The sequence below is a fragment of the Platalea leucorodia genome (genome assembly GCF_965183815.1).
Source record: "Platalea leucorodia genome assembly, chromosome: 4".
In the NCBI taxonomy this organism is placed as follows: domain Eukaryota; kingdom Metazoa; phylum Chordata; class Aves; order Pelecaniformes; family Threskiornithidae; genus Platalea; species Platalea leucorodia.
Genome location: NC_138826.1, coordinates 38,616,443 through 38,634,528, shown reverse-complemented (window position 1 = coordinate 38,634,528; position 18,086 = coordinate 38,616,443). Strand labels below are relative to the sequence as shown.

The 18,086-nt window shown below is 44.0% G+C and overlaps 1 protein-coding gene across 4 annotated transcripts in view; it reads left to right on the top strand.

Moving 5' to 3' along the window:
* Positions 1-2,511: 2,511 nt before the first annotated feature.
* Positions 2,512-18,086, top strand: part of MICU1 (mitochondrial calcium uptake 1) — a 113,931-nt gene continuing 98,356 nt past the window's right edge. For 2 of the 4 annotated variants that reach the window (XM_082311235.1, XM_082311232.1), the window contains exons 1-2: positions 6,632-6,701; positions 15,343-15,504. In XM_082311235.1, the coding sequence (XP_082167361.1) occupies positions 6,667-6,701; positions 15,343-15,504 (197 nt within the window). In that variant the 5' untranslated portion in view covers positions 6,632-6,666. Of the gene's footprint in view, positions 2,572-2,735; positions 2,829-3,670; positions 3,762-6,631; positions 6,702-15,342; positions 15,505-18,086 lie in introns of those variants that run through there. The other 2 variants (XM_082311233.1, XM_082311234.1) reach the window with 2 other exon arrangements.

The following is an 18,086-nucleotide window of genomic DNA, read 5'->3' as shown; positions in this document are numbered from 1 at the left end:
CAGAGGCAGGAGCATTTGCCATCACCCTCGTTCTCATAAAAAGGAGATGCCAATTTTCCTGCTTTAGCACCCCAAATAAGAAATTAAGGCGTTTTCAAAGACAGGCTTGAAACAGTAACACAAGTGTCAGGGATTTTTGGAAGTCAGTTGTTGATGTCAAAATCACCACTGTCCTGCAGCAGCTGCTGCTCTACTGTAGCATCCCCTCTGCCCCCGCAACCCCTCCCAGCGCCGGTTTGGGCACTGGATTCAGAGAATGCAGGACAGGATGCTGCATCCAGGCATCTTCATATGCATTGGTAGAAGATGAAACCACTCTGGGGAGTGTTTCGATGTGGAAATGTGCTGCACATATAATTTTCCTTCCTTTCCCCTTCCCTTCCCTTCCCTTCCCTTCCCTTCCCTTCCCTTCCCTTCCCTTCCCTTCCCTTCCCTTCCCTTCCCTTCCCTTCCCTTCCCTTTTTTTCTTTTTTCTTTCTTCTTTCATAGAATCATAGAATTGTTTAGGTTGGAAAAGACCTTTACGATCATGAAGTCCAACTGTTAACCTAGAGCTGCCAAGTCCACCACTAAACCATGTCCCTAAGCACCACATCTTTTAAATACCCCCAGGGATGGGGACTCAACCACTTCCCTGGGCAGCCTGTTCCAGTGCCTGACTACCCTTTCAGTGAAGAAATTTTTCCTAATGTCCAACCTAAACCTCCCCTGGTGCAACCTGAGGCCATTTCCTCTTGTCCTATCACTTGTTACTTGTTTCTCTTCCTTCCTTCCTTCCTTCCTTCCTCTCTTTCTCTCTTTCTTTCTCTCTTTCTCTCCTTCCTCTCTCTCTGCTCTCGTGATGCTTTTCTGCACCCAGGCTCCACGTCTGTGCATTCCAGGGGCAGGCAGCACCTTCCATTCAGGGTGCTGCAGGCAGTACGAAGGATGTGCTGTCATGGCAGCAGCAGGGCACAAATATCTTTTCTATCTTGATTAAGAAGAGGTTTTCCTACCTGTGGGCATCGTCCCGAGCCCTTCCTCGCTCTCCCCAGTACGGGAGAAGTTTGTGGTGGTTGGGAGGTTTCAAGCTGGCTGCTCAGTGGAAATATTTCCCCTAGTGTTTTGTAAATATTATGGTCAATGGGAAAAATAAACCCTCCCATGAAGATTTTGTTTGTAAATTCAATAGCCTAGGGAGGAAACCTGCGCAGAAATAGGAGAACGTGGTGAATACTGCCTGGCCAGACTTGCGGGCACAGCTGGGAGGGTGAGGGATAGTTATAACAGGCCATGATTTCTATTTTATTGCTAATTTGGCCCATGCCACACTACAGCAGTGTTGGCTCTCCTTGCTGTGGGTCTGGAGCTGAGCAACTGTTCTGGACCCCGCAGAATGACCTGCTTACAGGACACATTTCTCACGAGATAATTCCTTCGATTTTTGAAGTGAATTATCATTGGAAACACACGGAAATGCTCAACCAGATATGCCAGGGGAAAAAAAAAAAAGGCAAGAACAAGCAGTTCAGTTCATACACTGCTAAGGAACTTGCAGTTTAAGTGATCAGCACCTGAAAAATCATTTTTTCTGCATTTCTACAGTGAAAGAGCTCCCTTTTCCTTCTTGTGCTGGGTCTCTGGATCTCAGAGAACGTTTTTCAGTGCGGAGGGCACCTCCACCGCCTGCCTGCTCCAGGGACAGACGCAGGCGAGTGGGAAGCCCCTCCAGTGTGTGAAGCGTTTGCCCAGAGGGAGCGAATTACCTAGTGCAGAAATAAAATTGGGGGGGATTCAATAGGGTATGAGGGAAATGGCCAAGGGCTTGCAGCCCCTGCAGACCCTATAGACAGAGGCCTTAGCCCCCAGACATTTTACATTGCTGTCTTAAACCTATATATAGGTACCTCAGACCCTGCATATAGACCCCTCAAACCCTGTGTATAGATCCTTTCAGGCCCTGTTTATGTGGGCTGCTCAGACCCTATATATACACACTCCTGAGACCCCTTTGAGGACCTATATATAAGCCCCTGAGACCTTATATACAAGCCCCTCAGACCCTATATACAGTCCCTTCAGGACTTATAGTTATGCTCCTCATATCCTGTAAAACAAGCCTTTGAGGACCTATATATAAGGGACCCGAGACCATACATACAGACGTTTCAGAACTTATATGTAAGCCCCTGAGACCCCATATACAAGTCTTTCAGGCCCTATATAGAAGCCCCTCAGGCCCTATATACAGGACCTATAGAAACGCTCCTCATACAGTATATACACACATTTCAGGACCTGCGCATATAGGTCCCTGAGACCCTACACACAGGACTTTCAGGACCTGTATATAAGACCCTGAGACCCTACACAGGGCCCTTCCAGGACACGTATAGACGCCCCATACGGCTCCCGGGCGCTACAGACGCCCCGCCCCTCCGGTACCAGACCCCGCCCCTTCCGCGCAGGCCCCGCCCCACCACCTCCAGGCCCCGCCCCCTCCCGGCGTGCCACCGCCCGCGGAAGCGCGGCCGCGGTGGGCGGGGCCTGTGTGCGCTCCGGCGGGGCGGCGGGGCCGGCGGCGGGGCGGAGGTGAGCGCGGCCGGGCCGGGTCGGGCCGGGAGGCGGGGGGTCCTGCCCGCTCCCCCGCAGCCGGCGGCGGGGTCCGGCCGGGCGCGGTGCCTCTGTTCGGGCTGGCCCGCCCTTCCCCGCGCCCCGGCGGGAGCGGGCTGTGGGGACGTAGGCGGGCGCTCCCCGCGAAACGGGCTGAGGCGGGCCCAGGCCCAGGGGCTGAGGGAGAGCTGCTGCCCGGGTCACACGGGGCTCGGGGCTTCTCCGCCCCCCCCGCGGTAATACTGTCCTTTCTTCCCTATGAAATAAGCGTTCAGGCTCTGTGCCTCCGTTACGGCGTTCCGCTTTTCCTGCTGGGAAAGGCGCAGGAGAAGGAGGGGTCCCCCTCGGCCTGCCCGGGCCGCGGGGGGCCCGCAAGCAGCGTTCTGGGCCGGGCTGAGCCTCTGCTCCCCGCTGCGGGTTTATTTCTCTTGTTGCTGTAGGGGATGGCTCCCGGCGCTGCGTGGGTTGCTGCTGTGTGTTACAGCCCGTGTCAAACCAGTTTTTCTTAACAACAGTTTGTTACACAGTTTTAACTTCACTCAGTGGCCGAACTGTATTTGATGTGCAGTTTGTCTTTGGAAAAACCTTTAGGGTTAATTTGGGTTAATAAACTACTGAGAGTATAGAAAGGCCCTGTCTTTATTGTAATTCGCCTTATGTATACTGTATTTGCCTTTTTTTTAATGAGCAGCTTAGGAAATTTGGTAAATCTGAGTCTCTTTAGTGGGGTCTGCTGACAGGGGTGAGCAGGTCAAACAAAGCAGGATTTTTTGAGGCTTTCTCTTCTAGAAACTTGAGTGCCAGCTCAGACTTGAGTTAAAGTAAAGGCCTGGCTTTTTTGTTTGGTTGGTTGGTTTTTTGTTGTGTTTTTGTTTGTTTGTTTGTTTGTTTTAAATCAGCTGCATGACCATTTTTTCCTTCCTGGCTTTATTTGGCGGGCAGTCTGAGATGTGAGTAGCGAGGTCGATATGTGTAGGCACGAATATGCAGAGTATGACTGCCAGAAGGTAGGCTGTGTGCAGCACGTTGCTGGCAGCAAAGAGTTATAATCTTTGTTATGTTTCTTTCTTGTTTTTAGAACACAGCCCTGCAATTGCTGAGAAATAATTCCCAGCGTTCTTCGTGACCATCTGGCCCACAAAGTGGGAGCAAATACACTTGCACTACAGGTAAGGATGGTATTGCTGCCTGCTGGGGTGTGCAACTCACAGCATGCTGTGCCCCTACTCTCAGGTACTTTTAACTCTGCTGAACTAATCATCTGGCTGATATTTACCCTTAAATCTGCCCTGTTTGGAATTATTCTTGTTCTGAACGTGTTCACCCAGCATTTTTCCTGAAGCTGTAGGAAAATAGGTTGCCGTTTTGCAGTGTGAAAAGTTGTGCTGACTTTTCTGTTGAAAGGCTTGGGCAGTACTGTGTGATTTGGAAGGAGTGAAGCAGGCATGGGAGCAAGCTGTGGAAGAAGTCTGCTGCCTGGAGCTTCCTCTCAAACCAACCTCAGTTGTGCCACTTTCATAAAACATATTAAAAAAAAAAAAAAACAAACGCAATGCAACTCAGTATTTCTATGCACTCAGTAAAAATGTATTTAAACATAGGGAGATGTTTTAAAAAAACCAAACCAACCAAAGCTAACTAAAGATGCTTAAACTGTGTGTGTTTGTCCATCTGGAGCAACAAAGTCTTTCTTGGCCAGGCCAGCAGCTTCTTTAGCCTTTATAGCTGCTGCCAGAAGAAGACATGGAGGGTCCTGTGGCTTATAACCATCCTCTTAAATTTTCTAGTATTCAGTGGTATGTTAGAAAGAGTCTAATGTGTGTATTCAGCAGTGTATCTTAAGCTCATGTAACCCCTGTTCTTTGTTTACTCATGGAAACAGCTGCTTCTCCAAATGACCCATTTTCTGCAGAAACTTTTGTGATATTCATTATGCTTCCTGAACTAAAGAAGTTGAAATTTCATTCTCTGGAGGAAGGAGAATGGTGTGCCTTGCTTACATCATTAATGTCTGCCTACTGGGGGTTCTCTGGAGCTCCCTGTGCCTTATTAGTCTTTGTGTAACTTCTCTGTACAGGTTCCTGTTGTGCCTCTCGGGCTAAGTCAGGTTCCAGGGTAAGCTCGCAGTAGTGTTTTCAGAGGAGAGATTGTACTGTTGTCCTCGGGCAATTTAACAGGACAAACTGCAAGACTTGCAAATCATTTGAAGTCTCAGAAGGGCTTTGAAGCAGTATCCCACAAGCATTAAATTTTTCAGGTGATATTTGAGGGAGCCATCGGCTATGTTTAGATCTAGAATGTGGAAACAACTGTTTTTGCGTTTTGGAGCAAAGTGACAATTCTGTAGCAGTCATGTTAGGTGTATTATAAAACCACGTTGCTGGGTGCTGTTCCATTTGCTGCCGTAATGTTCCTTGAAATGGACTGAGCTGGGGTATAGAAATACTTGTTTTATTCTTCCGAAGTTTCCAGTGGCCTTGCTGGTGCACAGTATTTTAACACAGTTCACTCCAGTAGGGCCGAGGATGCTTGTGTACAACAATAAAAAAAACTTATTTGTTAATTTTGCACATGCTGTGCATTCCTGTTGGGATGTTGCAGGGGTGTTAGTGAAAAAGCATCTTGGTGTAGTTGTGGCTTTGGGTGGGATGATGCTGTTTGGGATAATTCAGTAGGAACTAGTTACCCAGGGTCTTTGAGTATTGTAGTGAGTGTTGTATGCCTTTGAGAAGAATATTATTACTTTATAAACAGAATGGTTTTAAGACAGGCGTGTTGCAGATGGCATGGCTACCTCTTAATGAGGAGGATGGCTATATATCTTTAGGGTGATGTGTTTGACACTTTTAGTAAGAAATGCAAGGACTCCTAGTAAAATCTGGGTCGAAATGCACTTTGTCTGCCTAAGTACATACCATCCAAAAGCCTTTGGCAGGCTTGCCCCTTAGCGAAAGATTTAAGATACTATAAAACAGAAAAAATAGGCAACTTGACTGTTTAGATCGTGCGTTGTTTTACTGCGGCTTCTGTAGCATTATATGAAAAGTCCTTGGCTAGTAAATTCTGGGTTATCTTTGCCTGCTACTTTGGGAGTGCAGTGACTATTTTTTTCCCCAAAGAAACCTTCCATGGAGTCTCCTTTCACGCATTTTGGATTTAATCTCAGTTGAGAGCAGCTTTTAATTGCAGTCCCACCATCGTGTGGAGCTGGCAGTACCGCCACATGAAGAGATCCTCGTGTCTGTGGTGGTGCTACTGTGAGTGTGGGGCAGGAGAAGGTCAAGCAGACCAAAGTGCTGAAGTCCTTGTAACTGGGAGTTTTGAATAGCCAGGTGTGTGGGAATACACAGCTGGGGGCAGGCCAGCTACTTGTGCTGGTTTATAATAGCCATGAATGTGTGGCCTTAAATGCTTTGCATAAACAGCCTTTGATTCATTACAGGGTTTCTTTTCTGTCCCTGCAGCCTGTGACAGCTTGTCACCCTTCCTCTACCCGCCACAAAACAAATTAGTGGCTTAAAGTAGTGGTTTTCAGATTTTGTTTTTTAAATAGAAACTAGTTGGTTTCTCTGGTGTGGGGGTTTCTTTTAAGTCTCCAGGGTCCCTGAATCTCCAATTCTTTGGTTTTTCTGTTACTGTTAGAGTTTATAGCTCTTTGAAGTGAAACCCAAGATCCTCATGCAGACAGAAAGAAAGAAGATCATGGTGTGAGATGAGCAATGCTGCAGCTGACCTGTGCTTGAAACATGAGACCTGTGGATCTGTGTAGCTTCATTATTTGTAGTGTGTCAATCTGTGATGCAGAAAAAGCTGGTCTATGGCAATGTTGAAATCAGACCCAGTATCTGCATAGACTAGTTGTGTTATGTACCACCACTTTAACATCTGTGTTTTCATTAGTTTGATGCAAACTTTCCATCTCTGGCATTTTTGCTTCAAGAGCTAGAAGAGTGGTTGTATTTTTTTTCACTAAAATCTTAGCTATGATACAAACACAAGGAAGATCTGCAGGAGTTGACACGTGCCTTATGCCAGTCGGTGTTAAAGAATACAGGAGGATTGTCACTGCGTTCGATGCTGTGTGTGCAGCTGCCCAGTGCGTGCACCAGGTACGTGCTTGCTGTATATTGAAGCTGACTGAGAGTTTTCCCCCGCCTCTGTTAATTTAAACCCTAACAGCGCTGACATGCGGCGGTGTTTCTTTACACCTCTTCTTGCAGCCTGTAACTATGGGTTGCTATTTTCATTAATGTAAACCCCCCCCTTTTTTTTTTGTTGACTGAAGTTTTGGTGGACTGCAAAGTAAAACTCCTCCGTCTGCTGATGGATATTTTGCTTTTTGGTTCTATGGCTGCAGGGAGGGAGGTGGTGGGTAATAGTGGTCAGGCACCGTGACTCATCTGATCCTCTGCTCGGTGGGGCGTTTTCTTCAGGTCAGCACGTGAGCACAGGCGTGCTATCTGCCTGGCCACCTTGGATGGCGCCAAGTAGTTGTTGCTGGCTTGTTCATGCTGAAAGCGAGCTCCTCAGATCATGTTCTAAAACCACAAGGCACTAGCCAGGCTTATCTGTATCCTGTTTTTGTCTCTGAAGTTCAAGCTAATCCAGTGATGTGTTGCCGGAAAAGCAACTGCAGCGGTTCAGACTTGCTTTTCCTTTTTTGGGAGAAACCAGTGCTCTTCTCTAGAATTCCCAAGAAATCACCATCTGGTAGATGAAATGCAGATGCTGTAACTTTTTTGTTTGTTTCAGTAAGATTTTTATTTAAAATTTCTTTGGATATGTTCCATCAAAGTGTGGCCCTTTGGGCAGGAGAGGCATTTTCTAAAGAAGCAAGTGGCTGTGGTAGGTGATGTTTCTGTTTAAAAGACACAATAAGAAAGGGGGAAATTACCGTACGGTGATATTCAAATTCAGGTTCTCAGTGGGTTCACAAATCTTTTTCCTCCTTGTTGGAGAGGAAAAGAGGTACAGGCTTCACCATGTCAAATTCTGAGATGATCCTCTGCTGTCTACCTCCAAAAAGAAATTTTCCTTTTTCTGAAGCTGGACGTGTATCTGCAGATAACTCAAGCCTGTTGAATTGTCACCTTCACAGCCGAATGAGGCTTTTGCTTTCTCCTCAGACTACATGTTTTTCTCTTCCAGCATTATTTTCTTGTGAAACGCATGTTTATTCATTAAGAATGAACACCAGTTTTCTTGGAGCCAAGTAAGCCATAAACACCTCTTAAATCTACTTTAACTGCTCTAGGATTTTTTTGTTGTTATTGTAAGGTACACGCAGGTAGGTGGCCGTTGGCTGGAGAAAGGGCAGGAGCTTCAAAGGAAGGTCTTTCCATTTGGTGTGAAAGTTAGGAATTCTCAGGAAAATCACATCCCGTTGACACGGATTGTGCAAGGCAAGTTAAATCACTCAGGTCATTAAGCAGGCGTATTCCTGCTGGCCATAACTTTCTACAGAAAATGGCAGAAGTGTTATGTTTTCTATCCCTCTGCCAACAGTTCTCTGACAGATCTTTGCTCCTCAAATTGGTATAATTTTTTTGTCCTCCTGCAAAAATGCCTCCGCTCTGGTGTGTCTGCTCTTGTGGCTGGCTTGCAAAGACAGCCTGATTATTTGGGAATAGTGATTGGAAAAAGAAAATTTCACATTGGAGTGATTAAGGTAGAAGTAGCTCATGAAACAGGGTCATTATCCTTGATAAGGGGTGAGACAAGTTTTTTGTTTGGTTTTTGTGTTTACGTCTCCGCTAGTTACTGACTGGCTTCTATTGAGATCCTTCTAGGGAGTTTGTCAGTGCTGGGGTTTACTGTAATATTTTCCAGGTAGAAAAGCCCAAGGAATAGGCTGCATTTTGGGGGGAGGAGGAATAAGGAAAACTTTTTAACCAGGAAAAGCATCATTTCATTTCTGTGGAAGATTATAGTTGCCCATTAAAAATCTGCTGTGCATTGCTGGAGACTGACTGTCTGAAGTAGCAAGCAAATATTTTATCCTTGCTGAAGGTTGAAGGTACTATTTTCAGTGCTGCTGCAAGAGATATAACTGGTTTATTTTGTTTGAGTGCGCTCATTTTTCGTTTGTTTCTCAAAAGCTGCAGTTTGTGGTGTCTGCATCCACTCATAAGTCCTCTAGCAACTCAGCTAGCAGGTTAGATTTGGGGTTGCTGTTGAGCTTGCCAAGTGATGCTGCTTCTGCTGTTTTAATTGGCACCAAAGTCTTTATCCTAAATAGACTTTAAATGTTTGAAGGCATGTGGGCAAAGATCTTTCCCTGGTGTGTAAACGCTCCTGTCTCCCTCTCAAGGGAAGACCGAGACCAAGCTAGCTACTGACCTGTGCCCTTATAAATAATCCAGTTGCAGTTACTAATAATGCTTTATTAAAGCTAAATCAAAAGTCTTGTGTGTGTCTTCACAACGCATTGTCTTCTCTACTTAGCTCTGAAGATCAGTAAAATTATTTTCAATCTATCTTGTCAGTTTTACTTTAGGCTCTGTGCAGCAGTGTTTGGGGTTTGTGATGCTTCTCTGGCCAGTTTGCTCAAGTCTGAGGTGAAGCTCCTGTGGCAACAGACTTGGTAGAAATCGGCAAGGGTGGTTTGTACAGCCCAAGGAGAGATGGTTATTTCTTCTGTACAGTACTTGTTATCTCAGGGTGATCTGTAGTTTGTAGCAGACTATTTGTTTTCAAGCAGTGAGAGCCCAGGTATGGGCATGTGGAGCTTAAAAATAGGGGGGTGGATTAGAGCAACTGACAGTAACAGAGAAACACATATTTTCCTTAATTTAAATATAGCTAATAGAAAGGATGGATGCATTAAATTGAGGAGATCACCTGTGCGTAAAAGTGGTAGTTTAACAAGTTGGATTCTAACTAGCCATGGTTTTGCTGTTTTATTTTCACTTTGTGTCTTACGATGCTAAATGATCAATTTGGCAGAATAAGGCAACTTGTGAGATGAGGATGGCATAAATAATGGAGTCTTAATGGATATCATCCCAGTAAATCGTTATACTAAATAAGCCATGTTAATGACGAGGTGATTGCACAACACCAAAACACGTTGGTAGTGCAATATTAGACTGAATTTTTAAACATGTTATGAAATGCAGTAGTATGGCTTTAATAGCAGCTGCATTCAGAGCAGAACGAAGGTCAATACTAAATCCTGGCTATTTGAGGGACAGCACTGATCGCCTCCAAGGGGAGGACGAGCGATGGTTGGGTGTAGTTACAGAGCTACGGAGTTGGGAAGCGTGCATTTTCAGGGCTGAGGATTTTAGGAAGAGGTGAACCCTTACTACAATGACAGTTAAAAAGAAATTGCCAGGCTATGGCTTAGGTTTCTGCTAAAGACCTGGCAGCATGTTATCGATTGATGCTTTGTAGACTCTCCATCAATTTGAATTGTGCTCTGAAACAAATGTGGTTGCCCTCTCTAGCGAAATTAATGTGATCAAATATTGCCCCAATCTCATACCTGAGAAGAAATTACTTTTGCTGCTCGATTTCATTTTCATTCTCAAAACTGATTTATGCGTCTTAGTAAGCTAATAACTTCAGTAATGTGAGTAATCCTTTATCGGAAAATTGCACTGGGTAAGGTGAAAATTTGAGGTTACAGGAGGGGAAAAGAGCAGGAGCAGTTCGGTCTCTCTTGGGGGTGGGGGAAGGAGTGGAACTAGATGCCTCGGTAGCTGGAAGCCACCTGTGGGCACCCTTTGTATGAATTACCCTTGTACAAATCTCTCTCGCTGGTACCAGTTTATAAATGGAAAGTTTGGAGAACTGGGGGGGAGAAGTCAAAATTAATAACTTAATTTTGGTGGAGGCAGGTTTGATGCTAAGAGTTTTTGTCCCCCTCGTTTATGTATCTCAGATTATTTTAAGTATCTCTATGTTAGTGTTGACAGTGAAGCTTTTCTCCCAATTGCTTTCCCCTTTCCCTCGTGTCTTGACTTTTCCTTCCCATTGGATTTATTTTTCCTACTTTTTTCCCCATTGCAATTTTTCCTTCCCCTCTTCCCAATAATCCTCTTGAGAAGACAGAGACAGGAGAGCTGGGAGCTGAGACCTGCGCCCTTCTGCTGCTGGATCTCTGCCTTTTGGAGCCGATGTTGCTGGATTCAGCGAGCAGGGGTGAGGTATGACTGACAGTCAGGGGCTGGGATGGAGATAGGCAAGGAATTTTCCTACAGTGGCTGTTGGGTCAGGATGTCTTGGTGTGCTCTGCCAATGTCAAACTTTGACTTTTAATAAACATACAGCTCCAGAAAACGCTCTCAGTTCTTAGTGACTCCATCTCAGCCAGTCCCTGCAGAAGTCTTTATGCCTAACCAATGCCTCGTAAATGCAAATATTTTTTTGAGAAGATTTTACTATGTAACAATATTTTTCATTTAAATTTACAATTGACATTCTGCACTAATGCATAAGCTTACCATGTCGTCGTAAAATTGTTCCAATAAAAAGTGCATATGAGCCCTTCTCTGATTAAAAATTAAACACCCATCAGCTTATTCAGTTACTGTTCTCCCTCTCGCATGCTTGTGCCGCCGAGGCCAGCTTCGACATCAAAAAGCTGCTGTAAGTGTGTTTCATCTTAAAAACTGAGGCTGCTCTGGATTTCCAAACAGGACTACAAAAAGTTCAGTGCTGGGGGGTACCCAAGTGCGAAGAAGTCCCTTTCGCCTGGGCTGGCTACATAGTGCTTTCAGTCTTGAAACCATCAGCTAATTGGGGTGCTGGAAAAACAGGAGCAAGTCTTTTTGTTCTTTTTCTTTCGGTATCTGAAAAAGGATGCAAGAGAGATGGGACCTGCCAGTTCTTAAGCGCACTGAAAAATCCAGGGCTGAACTGGTGATGCTCTGGATGTGGCAGGGGGGAGAAGCAGAGAGTCTGTCTCAATTTCCTTGCAAAACAGGTTAGTGGACAGAGGATCATTGTTTGGGAAAGTAAAATATCCACATCAAGCAAGAATGTATATAGCTGTTGAAATAATTTTGCTTTTCTTCTTTTAAAGCAATCTGGATGTCCTCAGTTTGTGATGCCTGTTTGTGTCTCGGATCAGAAGTGGTACTTTCTTAATGGGTTTCTGGATTTCCTGGACATCAAAGATGCTAACACGTTTAGTGTTAAATTACAAATATATGAGGCTTTAGGCTGTTCCCACTTGCTGGTGGTATGTACCCATAGAGCAGGGCCCTGAGCACTTACCTGATGGCAGTGAGAGCTGCTGCAGCAGCTGAGGCAGAAACACAGCTTAAACCGCAGAGCCGGAGCACAGAAATGTGGTGCCGAAGTGGACAGAGAGAGCCAGGTAGCAGGATGGGTTGTCAGATCTCTTGTTTTTTGAATGTTTGGGCTTCCAAGGAGTGGGTTTTGGTGTAGCAGACAGTAAACAAAACTTTGTTTTTAAATCTTCAAGTCTGTCAGTTGACTCTTCTGCTTAAAAAAATAATACCCATGTCTTGTGGCACAAATAAAAGCAGATATGTAATTCTTTTCTGGAAAAAAAAATCTACTTCTTTTTTCCAAGGATATTAATTCAACTTCTCAAAGTAACTGTAGAGCTGTTCTTGAGATAAGACTGGCTTGTCTCTTAGAAACAAAAATATGATCTACAGATTCCTTGTAGCAGTATTTCTAGAACATCATGATAATTATTTGTTTGATCCTTATTTTCAGAATTTTGGAGTTGAGATTTTTTTTTCTCTGAGCTACTTTGTTGTATCTTGTAAAAAAAGAAAAATTACTGCATTAAATCATGCATGAATTGAGGTTGTTTCTTATTGTAAGCTGTAATCACATCAGTTCTTGGGAGTTTTAGACTTTATCTCAGTTTTATTCCTTATCCTACTGCAGATTGTGGTGTTAGGCTTTTCATTGCTGCAGTTAGAGCAAGATGCTTATTCTTAATCTTTTTAAAAGTGAGCATCAGCTTTCTTGAATGATCTTGACTTAAATGCCTGGAGCTTTTAGCAAAATGTACCGTATATCGTGGTACTTTTGATTTTAAAAAAAAAAAAAAAAAGAGATTGTAAAATTGCAGATGGAAAGCATGGAAAATTCAGTTTTCAAAGTGCTTTTTTTTTATTCTGAGATAAGATACTCTTTATGTTAGGGTTATTATGGGAACTGCAAGCTTTCAGCTCTCTCGGGCAATTGCTACCAAGTGAGCACTGTCTGGGTGAACCTCCCAGCACCATCAAGGATGGAGATTACTTGGACACAGCGGATGATTTAGTGTTTCTTAGGGCTGAGACAGAGAAAACATTTATGCAGTACTAAAGCCAACAATCTGAAATGTAGAAATCTCTTCAAGCTCAAAAGTAAGCACTGTGGGGCTTGATTTTCATTTTGACTGATTAAATGATACTGGCAACACTTCCCTTATCCATTACATCTTATGCATATAAAGCTGTAATTAGGATGGGGAACCCAAGTAAGGGCAACATCGCCTTCTCTGTGAAAATAACACTTGCAGATTTTTCTCTGCATATGTAACAGAAATTCATCCCTGGAGATGAAATGGGAACATCAGGTTTATGAAGGATGGAAATAATTATAAATTTGAAATAAAGGGTGTTTTTCATAACAAAATCTTCTGTTGTTCAGAGAGGGAGAAGTTTGGAGAATAGGTGCTGTTGGCTGGCTGTATTCCCTTAAAACTTTAATTTTAAGCCTATTTATTTTTAAAGGAATAAATGAAATGGTAATGCCGACTGCTGCAAAGTTGGTTTTTTAATATGGGCAGAGATGAATTTAAAATGCATGCTATTCAGATGCACCAGCTGCAAGCAGCAGAATTCGTGGGTTTTGCCTATAAACCAAGGTGGCAAGGGACAGACACCCTGTGGCTTTGCCCTGCCCATCAAGAGCAGTATTGCCACTCTTGTCCCAGCCTGCTGTCACCTGCTGGTGCTCCATCCCGTCTCGCCTGCCCCACGACCAGGCAAAAGCCTTAGATCTGATACAAAAAATCACCGATAATGAATTTGCTAATGTCTTTTCATTATCTATGCATTTTTTTCCTCTCGCCATGTATTTCTTGATTGTGCTGTGAAGTCTTCAGATGCATCCCCGCCACCTCTCGCCTTAAAACATGTTGACCTCTGGCGCTCAAAATTGTCTGCTGAATATTTTATGTGCGTCTTCCCTCCTTCTTCCTCTCTTCCCCTCCCTAAGTTCACGTCACCGGTTCGTGTTATGAAATCCTGAGCTGCGTGTTGCTTTAATTGGAGGAAAAGGGCAGTAATATATTCAACTCTTTATAGCTGAAATGGGGTAACACACCACACGTGTAAGATGTGTTTACGCAAAACGGTCCCCGGATTCTCATTGTTGGAAGTTAATGGTTTAGCAAAACAGTGCGGTGGCATCTTGTGTTGCAAAAGCAAAGAGAAAGCAATAGATGTGACTTTATTTTTGTATTCTGTGGTTATTCACTGGCTGGGAATATTTGAGTAGAACAGCAAGAATGGTGAACAAAAGGACAAAATCAGGCCACTGCTCTCTGCTTCCAATGTTTTTGCTGGCCTTGAGAATTCTCTCTTTTACCATTCTACTCCCAATTTCTTTTTTTTTTTGAAGGCTGACCCTGTGATAGAAAAACTGAATTTGCATCTGTTAGAAGTAAAACCTTTTTTCCACTAGAAGATACAGCACCCTTTCTTTTCAAAGGGAACTTCTACCCTTCACCTCCAATCTTGTGAGCTAGCAAAAATTGCTTTGTCTCATGTAGCTGGTGTGTGTGATGAGGTGACGTTTTTGCGGTTGAGATTTCTCTGTTGTAATAATGTTTAGATTTGTAGCTCTGTTTTCCCATTTGTCTCTGTACCGTTGTGTGTGTAACGGGGTATGGACTGTATTTTATGAGTTTTAGAATCATAGAATCGTTAAGGTTGGAAAAGACCCTTAAGATCATCAAGTCCAACTGTTAACCTAGCACTGACAAGTCCACCACTATACCATGTCCTCGAGCACCACGTCTGTCCGTCCTTTAAATACCTCCAGGGATGGAGACTCAACCACTTCCCTGGGCAGCCTGTTCCAATGCTTGACCACCCTTTCGGTGAAGAAGTTTTTCCTAATGACTAACCTAAACCTCCCCTGGCGCAGCTTGAGGCCTGAGGCCTTGAGCTTTGACACTTTGAAACTTGCCTTATACTTAAAAGTTGAATATAAATGTTTTTGCTCCAGGCTAGCTAGAAAAGTGATTTAAGAACAGTAGGATTTTCTTAAGGAAATTTAAAATGACTGGGTTGGGGTTTTGTTTGGTTGGTTTGCTTATTTGGTTTAATTTGCCTTTTAAAATCCAGCTGTGTCTGTCCCTCTGGCCAAATGGCTCTTATTTGCTGTAGTTGCTTGTAAGATCCATCTGCATCTTCCATGCCTTGGCACTTGAGTGGGAGCGTGCAAATATTTGCTCTTAATAAAGCGTGCTGGGGAAAGGCTGAAGAGGAATTTGGAAAATGCTGTAAGAGCAGCTGAGTAAGTAGTTGGGATGTGACAGCAAGGTGTGTCAGCCAGGTGTATGCCAACACACAATACTTGTAATTTGCTATTTATTAGACAGGTTACATGCCTATTTTGGAACAGCTAATAAACATCTGTGACAGTTATTTTCTGTAACTTTTCCTATTTTATTAAAAATGCGAGGAAATATCTGGTTGAGGGTCAGTGTGAGAGTCCACAAGTGGAAACCGTTTGTTGCTTTACTGATGTGGTGTTCTTATTTAACAGGATGTTTCGCCTTCGATTTCTTCCTGTTGCAGCAGGGCTGTCTGCTGTTTCACGGCATTACCATGGGACAGCACATCACCCTAGGACCAGGCGCAGGCTTGTGGTGGCGGCTTTCATAGGGACAACTGCAGCGACAGCAAGTGCCAGATTCCTTTGGCAGAGGTAATATATATTTTTTTTTTTTATTTTTTGCCTGAGACCTCCTGCTGCTTTAGTCCTGTGGTAAGTACCTGCAGATGGGTTTAAGATCTGCAAAGTGTTATTGCTTGTCCTGCTTCTGCTGCATGGAAGGAATGGCTGTTGCTGACTCCCTGTGGAGCTTCTTTGCTGCTGTGAGTAGCCAGAGATGTGAAAAAGCTCAGGGCTGAAGAGATTTCCTCTGTAGCTGTCCTCAGCATGGGCTGTTTGCCCTTGGTGGGGTTTGCTGCCCAGCTTCCCCCTACGCGATGGGGCTACACAGGTCTGTGGTGTTGTGCAAAGAGAAATCTGTTGGCTCTACCAACCTGGGTGAAAACATTGTGCTTGCATCTTCTGCGAGGGGTGCTAGGGACAGCACGCTTGGCCAGGGGATGCTGCTCTGGTTTTCTTTGTGTTCTGCCGACTGCTTCACGTACAAAACATAGCAGAGGAGCAGAAGGGGACAGTCCATCTTTGGTGGTAAGGTAACTGCACGCGAGACTCGTGAGGTTTTTCAGGGCCAGAGTCTGAGCACACCTGCTTTGAGCAATGAAGCTCAAAGCTTGTATCCATAACTGCATGGAGAAAGGGAATATTTGTGCTTGCCTGAGGTGACCCTCACTGAACCCTTGGCCCATGCCACATTTGAAGTAAATCAAGGACTCCCTTCTCTTCCCTCAAAATATGGAAGTAGTGTGGCACCGGCAGTGTCACTGAAGCTTGTGGCTGCAGAGTCTGAAAATAGTCTTCACTGAAAACCTGTTTTATTTCCATTCCAGTGTTTAGGTGATTTATTGCTGGCTCTCTGCACACCTGTGTTGTGGCTAGAAAGCTCTACTTTTAATGTAACAGGAGGAAGATGATGGTAATTGTTCTAGCTGTTCCTAGAGCTGTGAAACCTCTATGTCTGCTAAAAGGAGTTGCTCAGGCAGGGGAAGAACACAGTGATCCAGCACAGTGTCATCATATGCTGCATTTTGCTAATAATCTGCACTTATGTAGGGCCTTTTTACCTGCAGGACCTGAATGCCTCTGTGGGGATGGCCAGGATAACACCCCTTTTCAGGCAAGGAAGTGAGCAGGGTTTTTTCCACTTAAAACACCCTCAACGTGATTGTAAAGTAGGTAGGACATCATGTCCTACGTAAAGCTCTCCCAAAGACTCCGAGTTAATATCTCCCTCCTGCAGCAGATTCACCCCTGCTTTTAACAACAGCCAAATTGTCAGTTGTTAGCTTTGCCTTTTATCAGGAGGAAGGTGCGTCCTGCAGCAAGGAACTGCTAAGGGTATGTGGAGTGCTATGTCAGGGTGATTTTAGGGACTGATTTTTGGCTCCTGGAGTACTTGGCTGTTCCTTGGAGGCCCCTGGGCACTGTGGCCAGGCCTGACATTACTCAGCTGAGGGCGCTGATAGAAATCAGATAAAGGAGATGTCAGCCTCTTTGGTCTAGTGTGGTCTGTGATCTCCCCAGTCCTCATCAATCTGGGGAGGTTGGCTTGCTGTGACATTTTTTTTTTCTTTCCTTGCTCTGTCTCCTTTGTCTTTTATAAATTTGTAAAGCACTAAATAGAATTGTACAGATTTAAGTATTCCTTTCCTATATCAGCCATGAAATAAATCCACAGTGTCCGTAACTGTAAGATAAAAATACATCCAGGCTTACGGTGTTACTTTAATTAATTACTTGGCATACAGCTGTTGAATAAGAGGAGAAACAAAACTGCTATGTTTGGTGTAGAAAATACTTCATACTGACACCTGTAGGAGTTTTAAACAGACTTTCAAATAGGCATTTTAACATTGTGTTTAAATAAACAAGGGATGAGAAACTGCAGATTTCCTTTTGTCTTTCACAATATATAAATCAAGTGATTAGTTTTAAGAATAAGCGTAGGTGAATAAAAAATGTTTGTGATGACATTCTGGGTTATTCAGGTAGTGACATCCTGGGTTATTACAGTAAGTAGCAGTAAGTACAATGTATTAGTTATAAAAGGTAAATATGTAATACATGTAGCCAGGGCACGGGGATCGAATAAGCCAAGTGTCACTGAAAATGTAATTTAGGTACTACAGAGAGAAATATCCGTATACATCTGAGTATTTACACTTAGTAAGCGATTTTGATTTATTAAATGTTGCAGTGGTATTTAAATGGGGAGCAGGTTAGGGAGGTCCTTCGCGTAACCAGTTGTTGGTGCTGTTAGTCTGTCGTAGGGATGACCTGTGATGCTTGTTTTCCTTCAGTTAGAGAAGCAACCGTGCTTTTGTTGTGATATGAAACTCTCCTGTGCTGCACAGTTAGTCTCTGAGGGGTCCAGCAGGTCCTAAGTGTGTCTCTCTTAGCATCGCGAAGAATTACTGTCCCTTTGATGGCAGATGACTCTAACAAGCAATGAGTGCCTGCTAATACTCTGCTTAACCTTGGATGGTCTGTCAGTGAAGCTGAGATACTCCATTGCCCTTTGAGTAAGGGATGCTCTCCTGCAGGCTATCAGTGAAGTTTTCTTTTACGATGAGGGATATCTCCCTCTTTTTGCTTTCTTAGAATTATTTTTCTTTTCC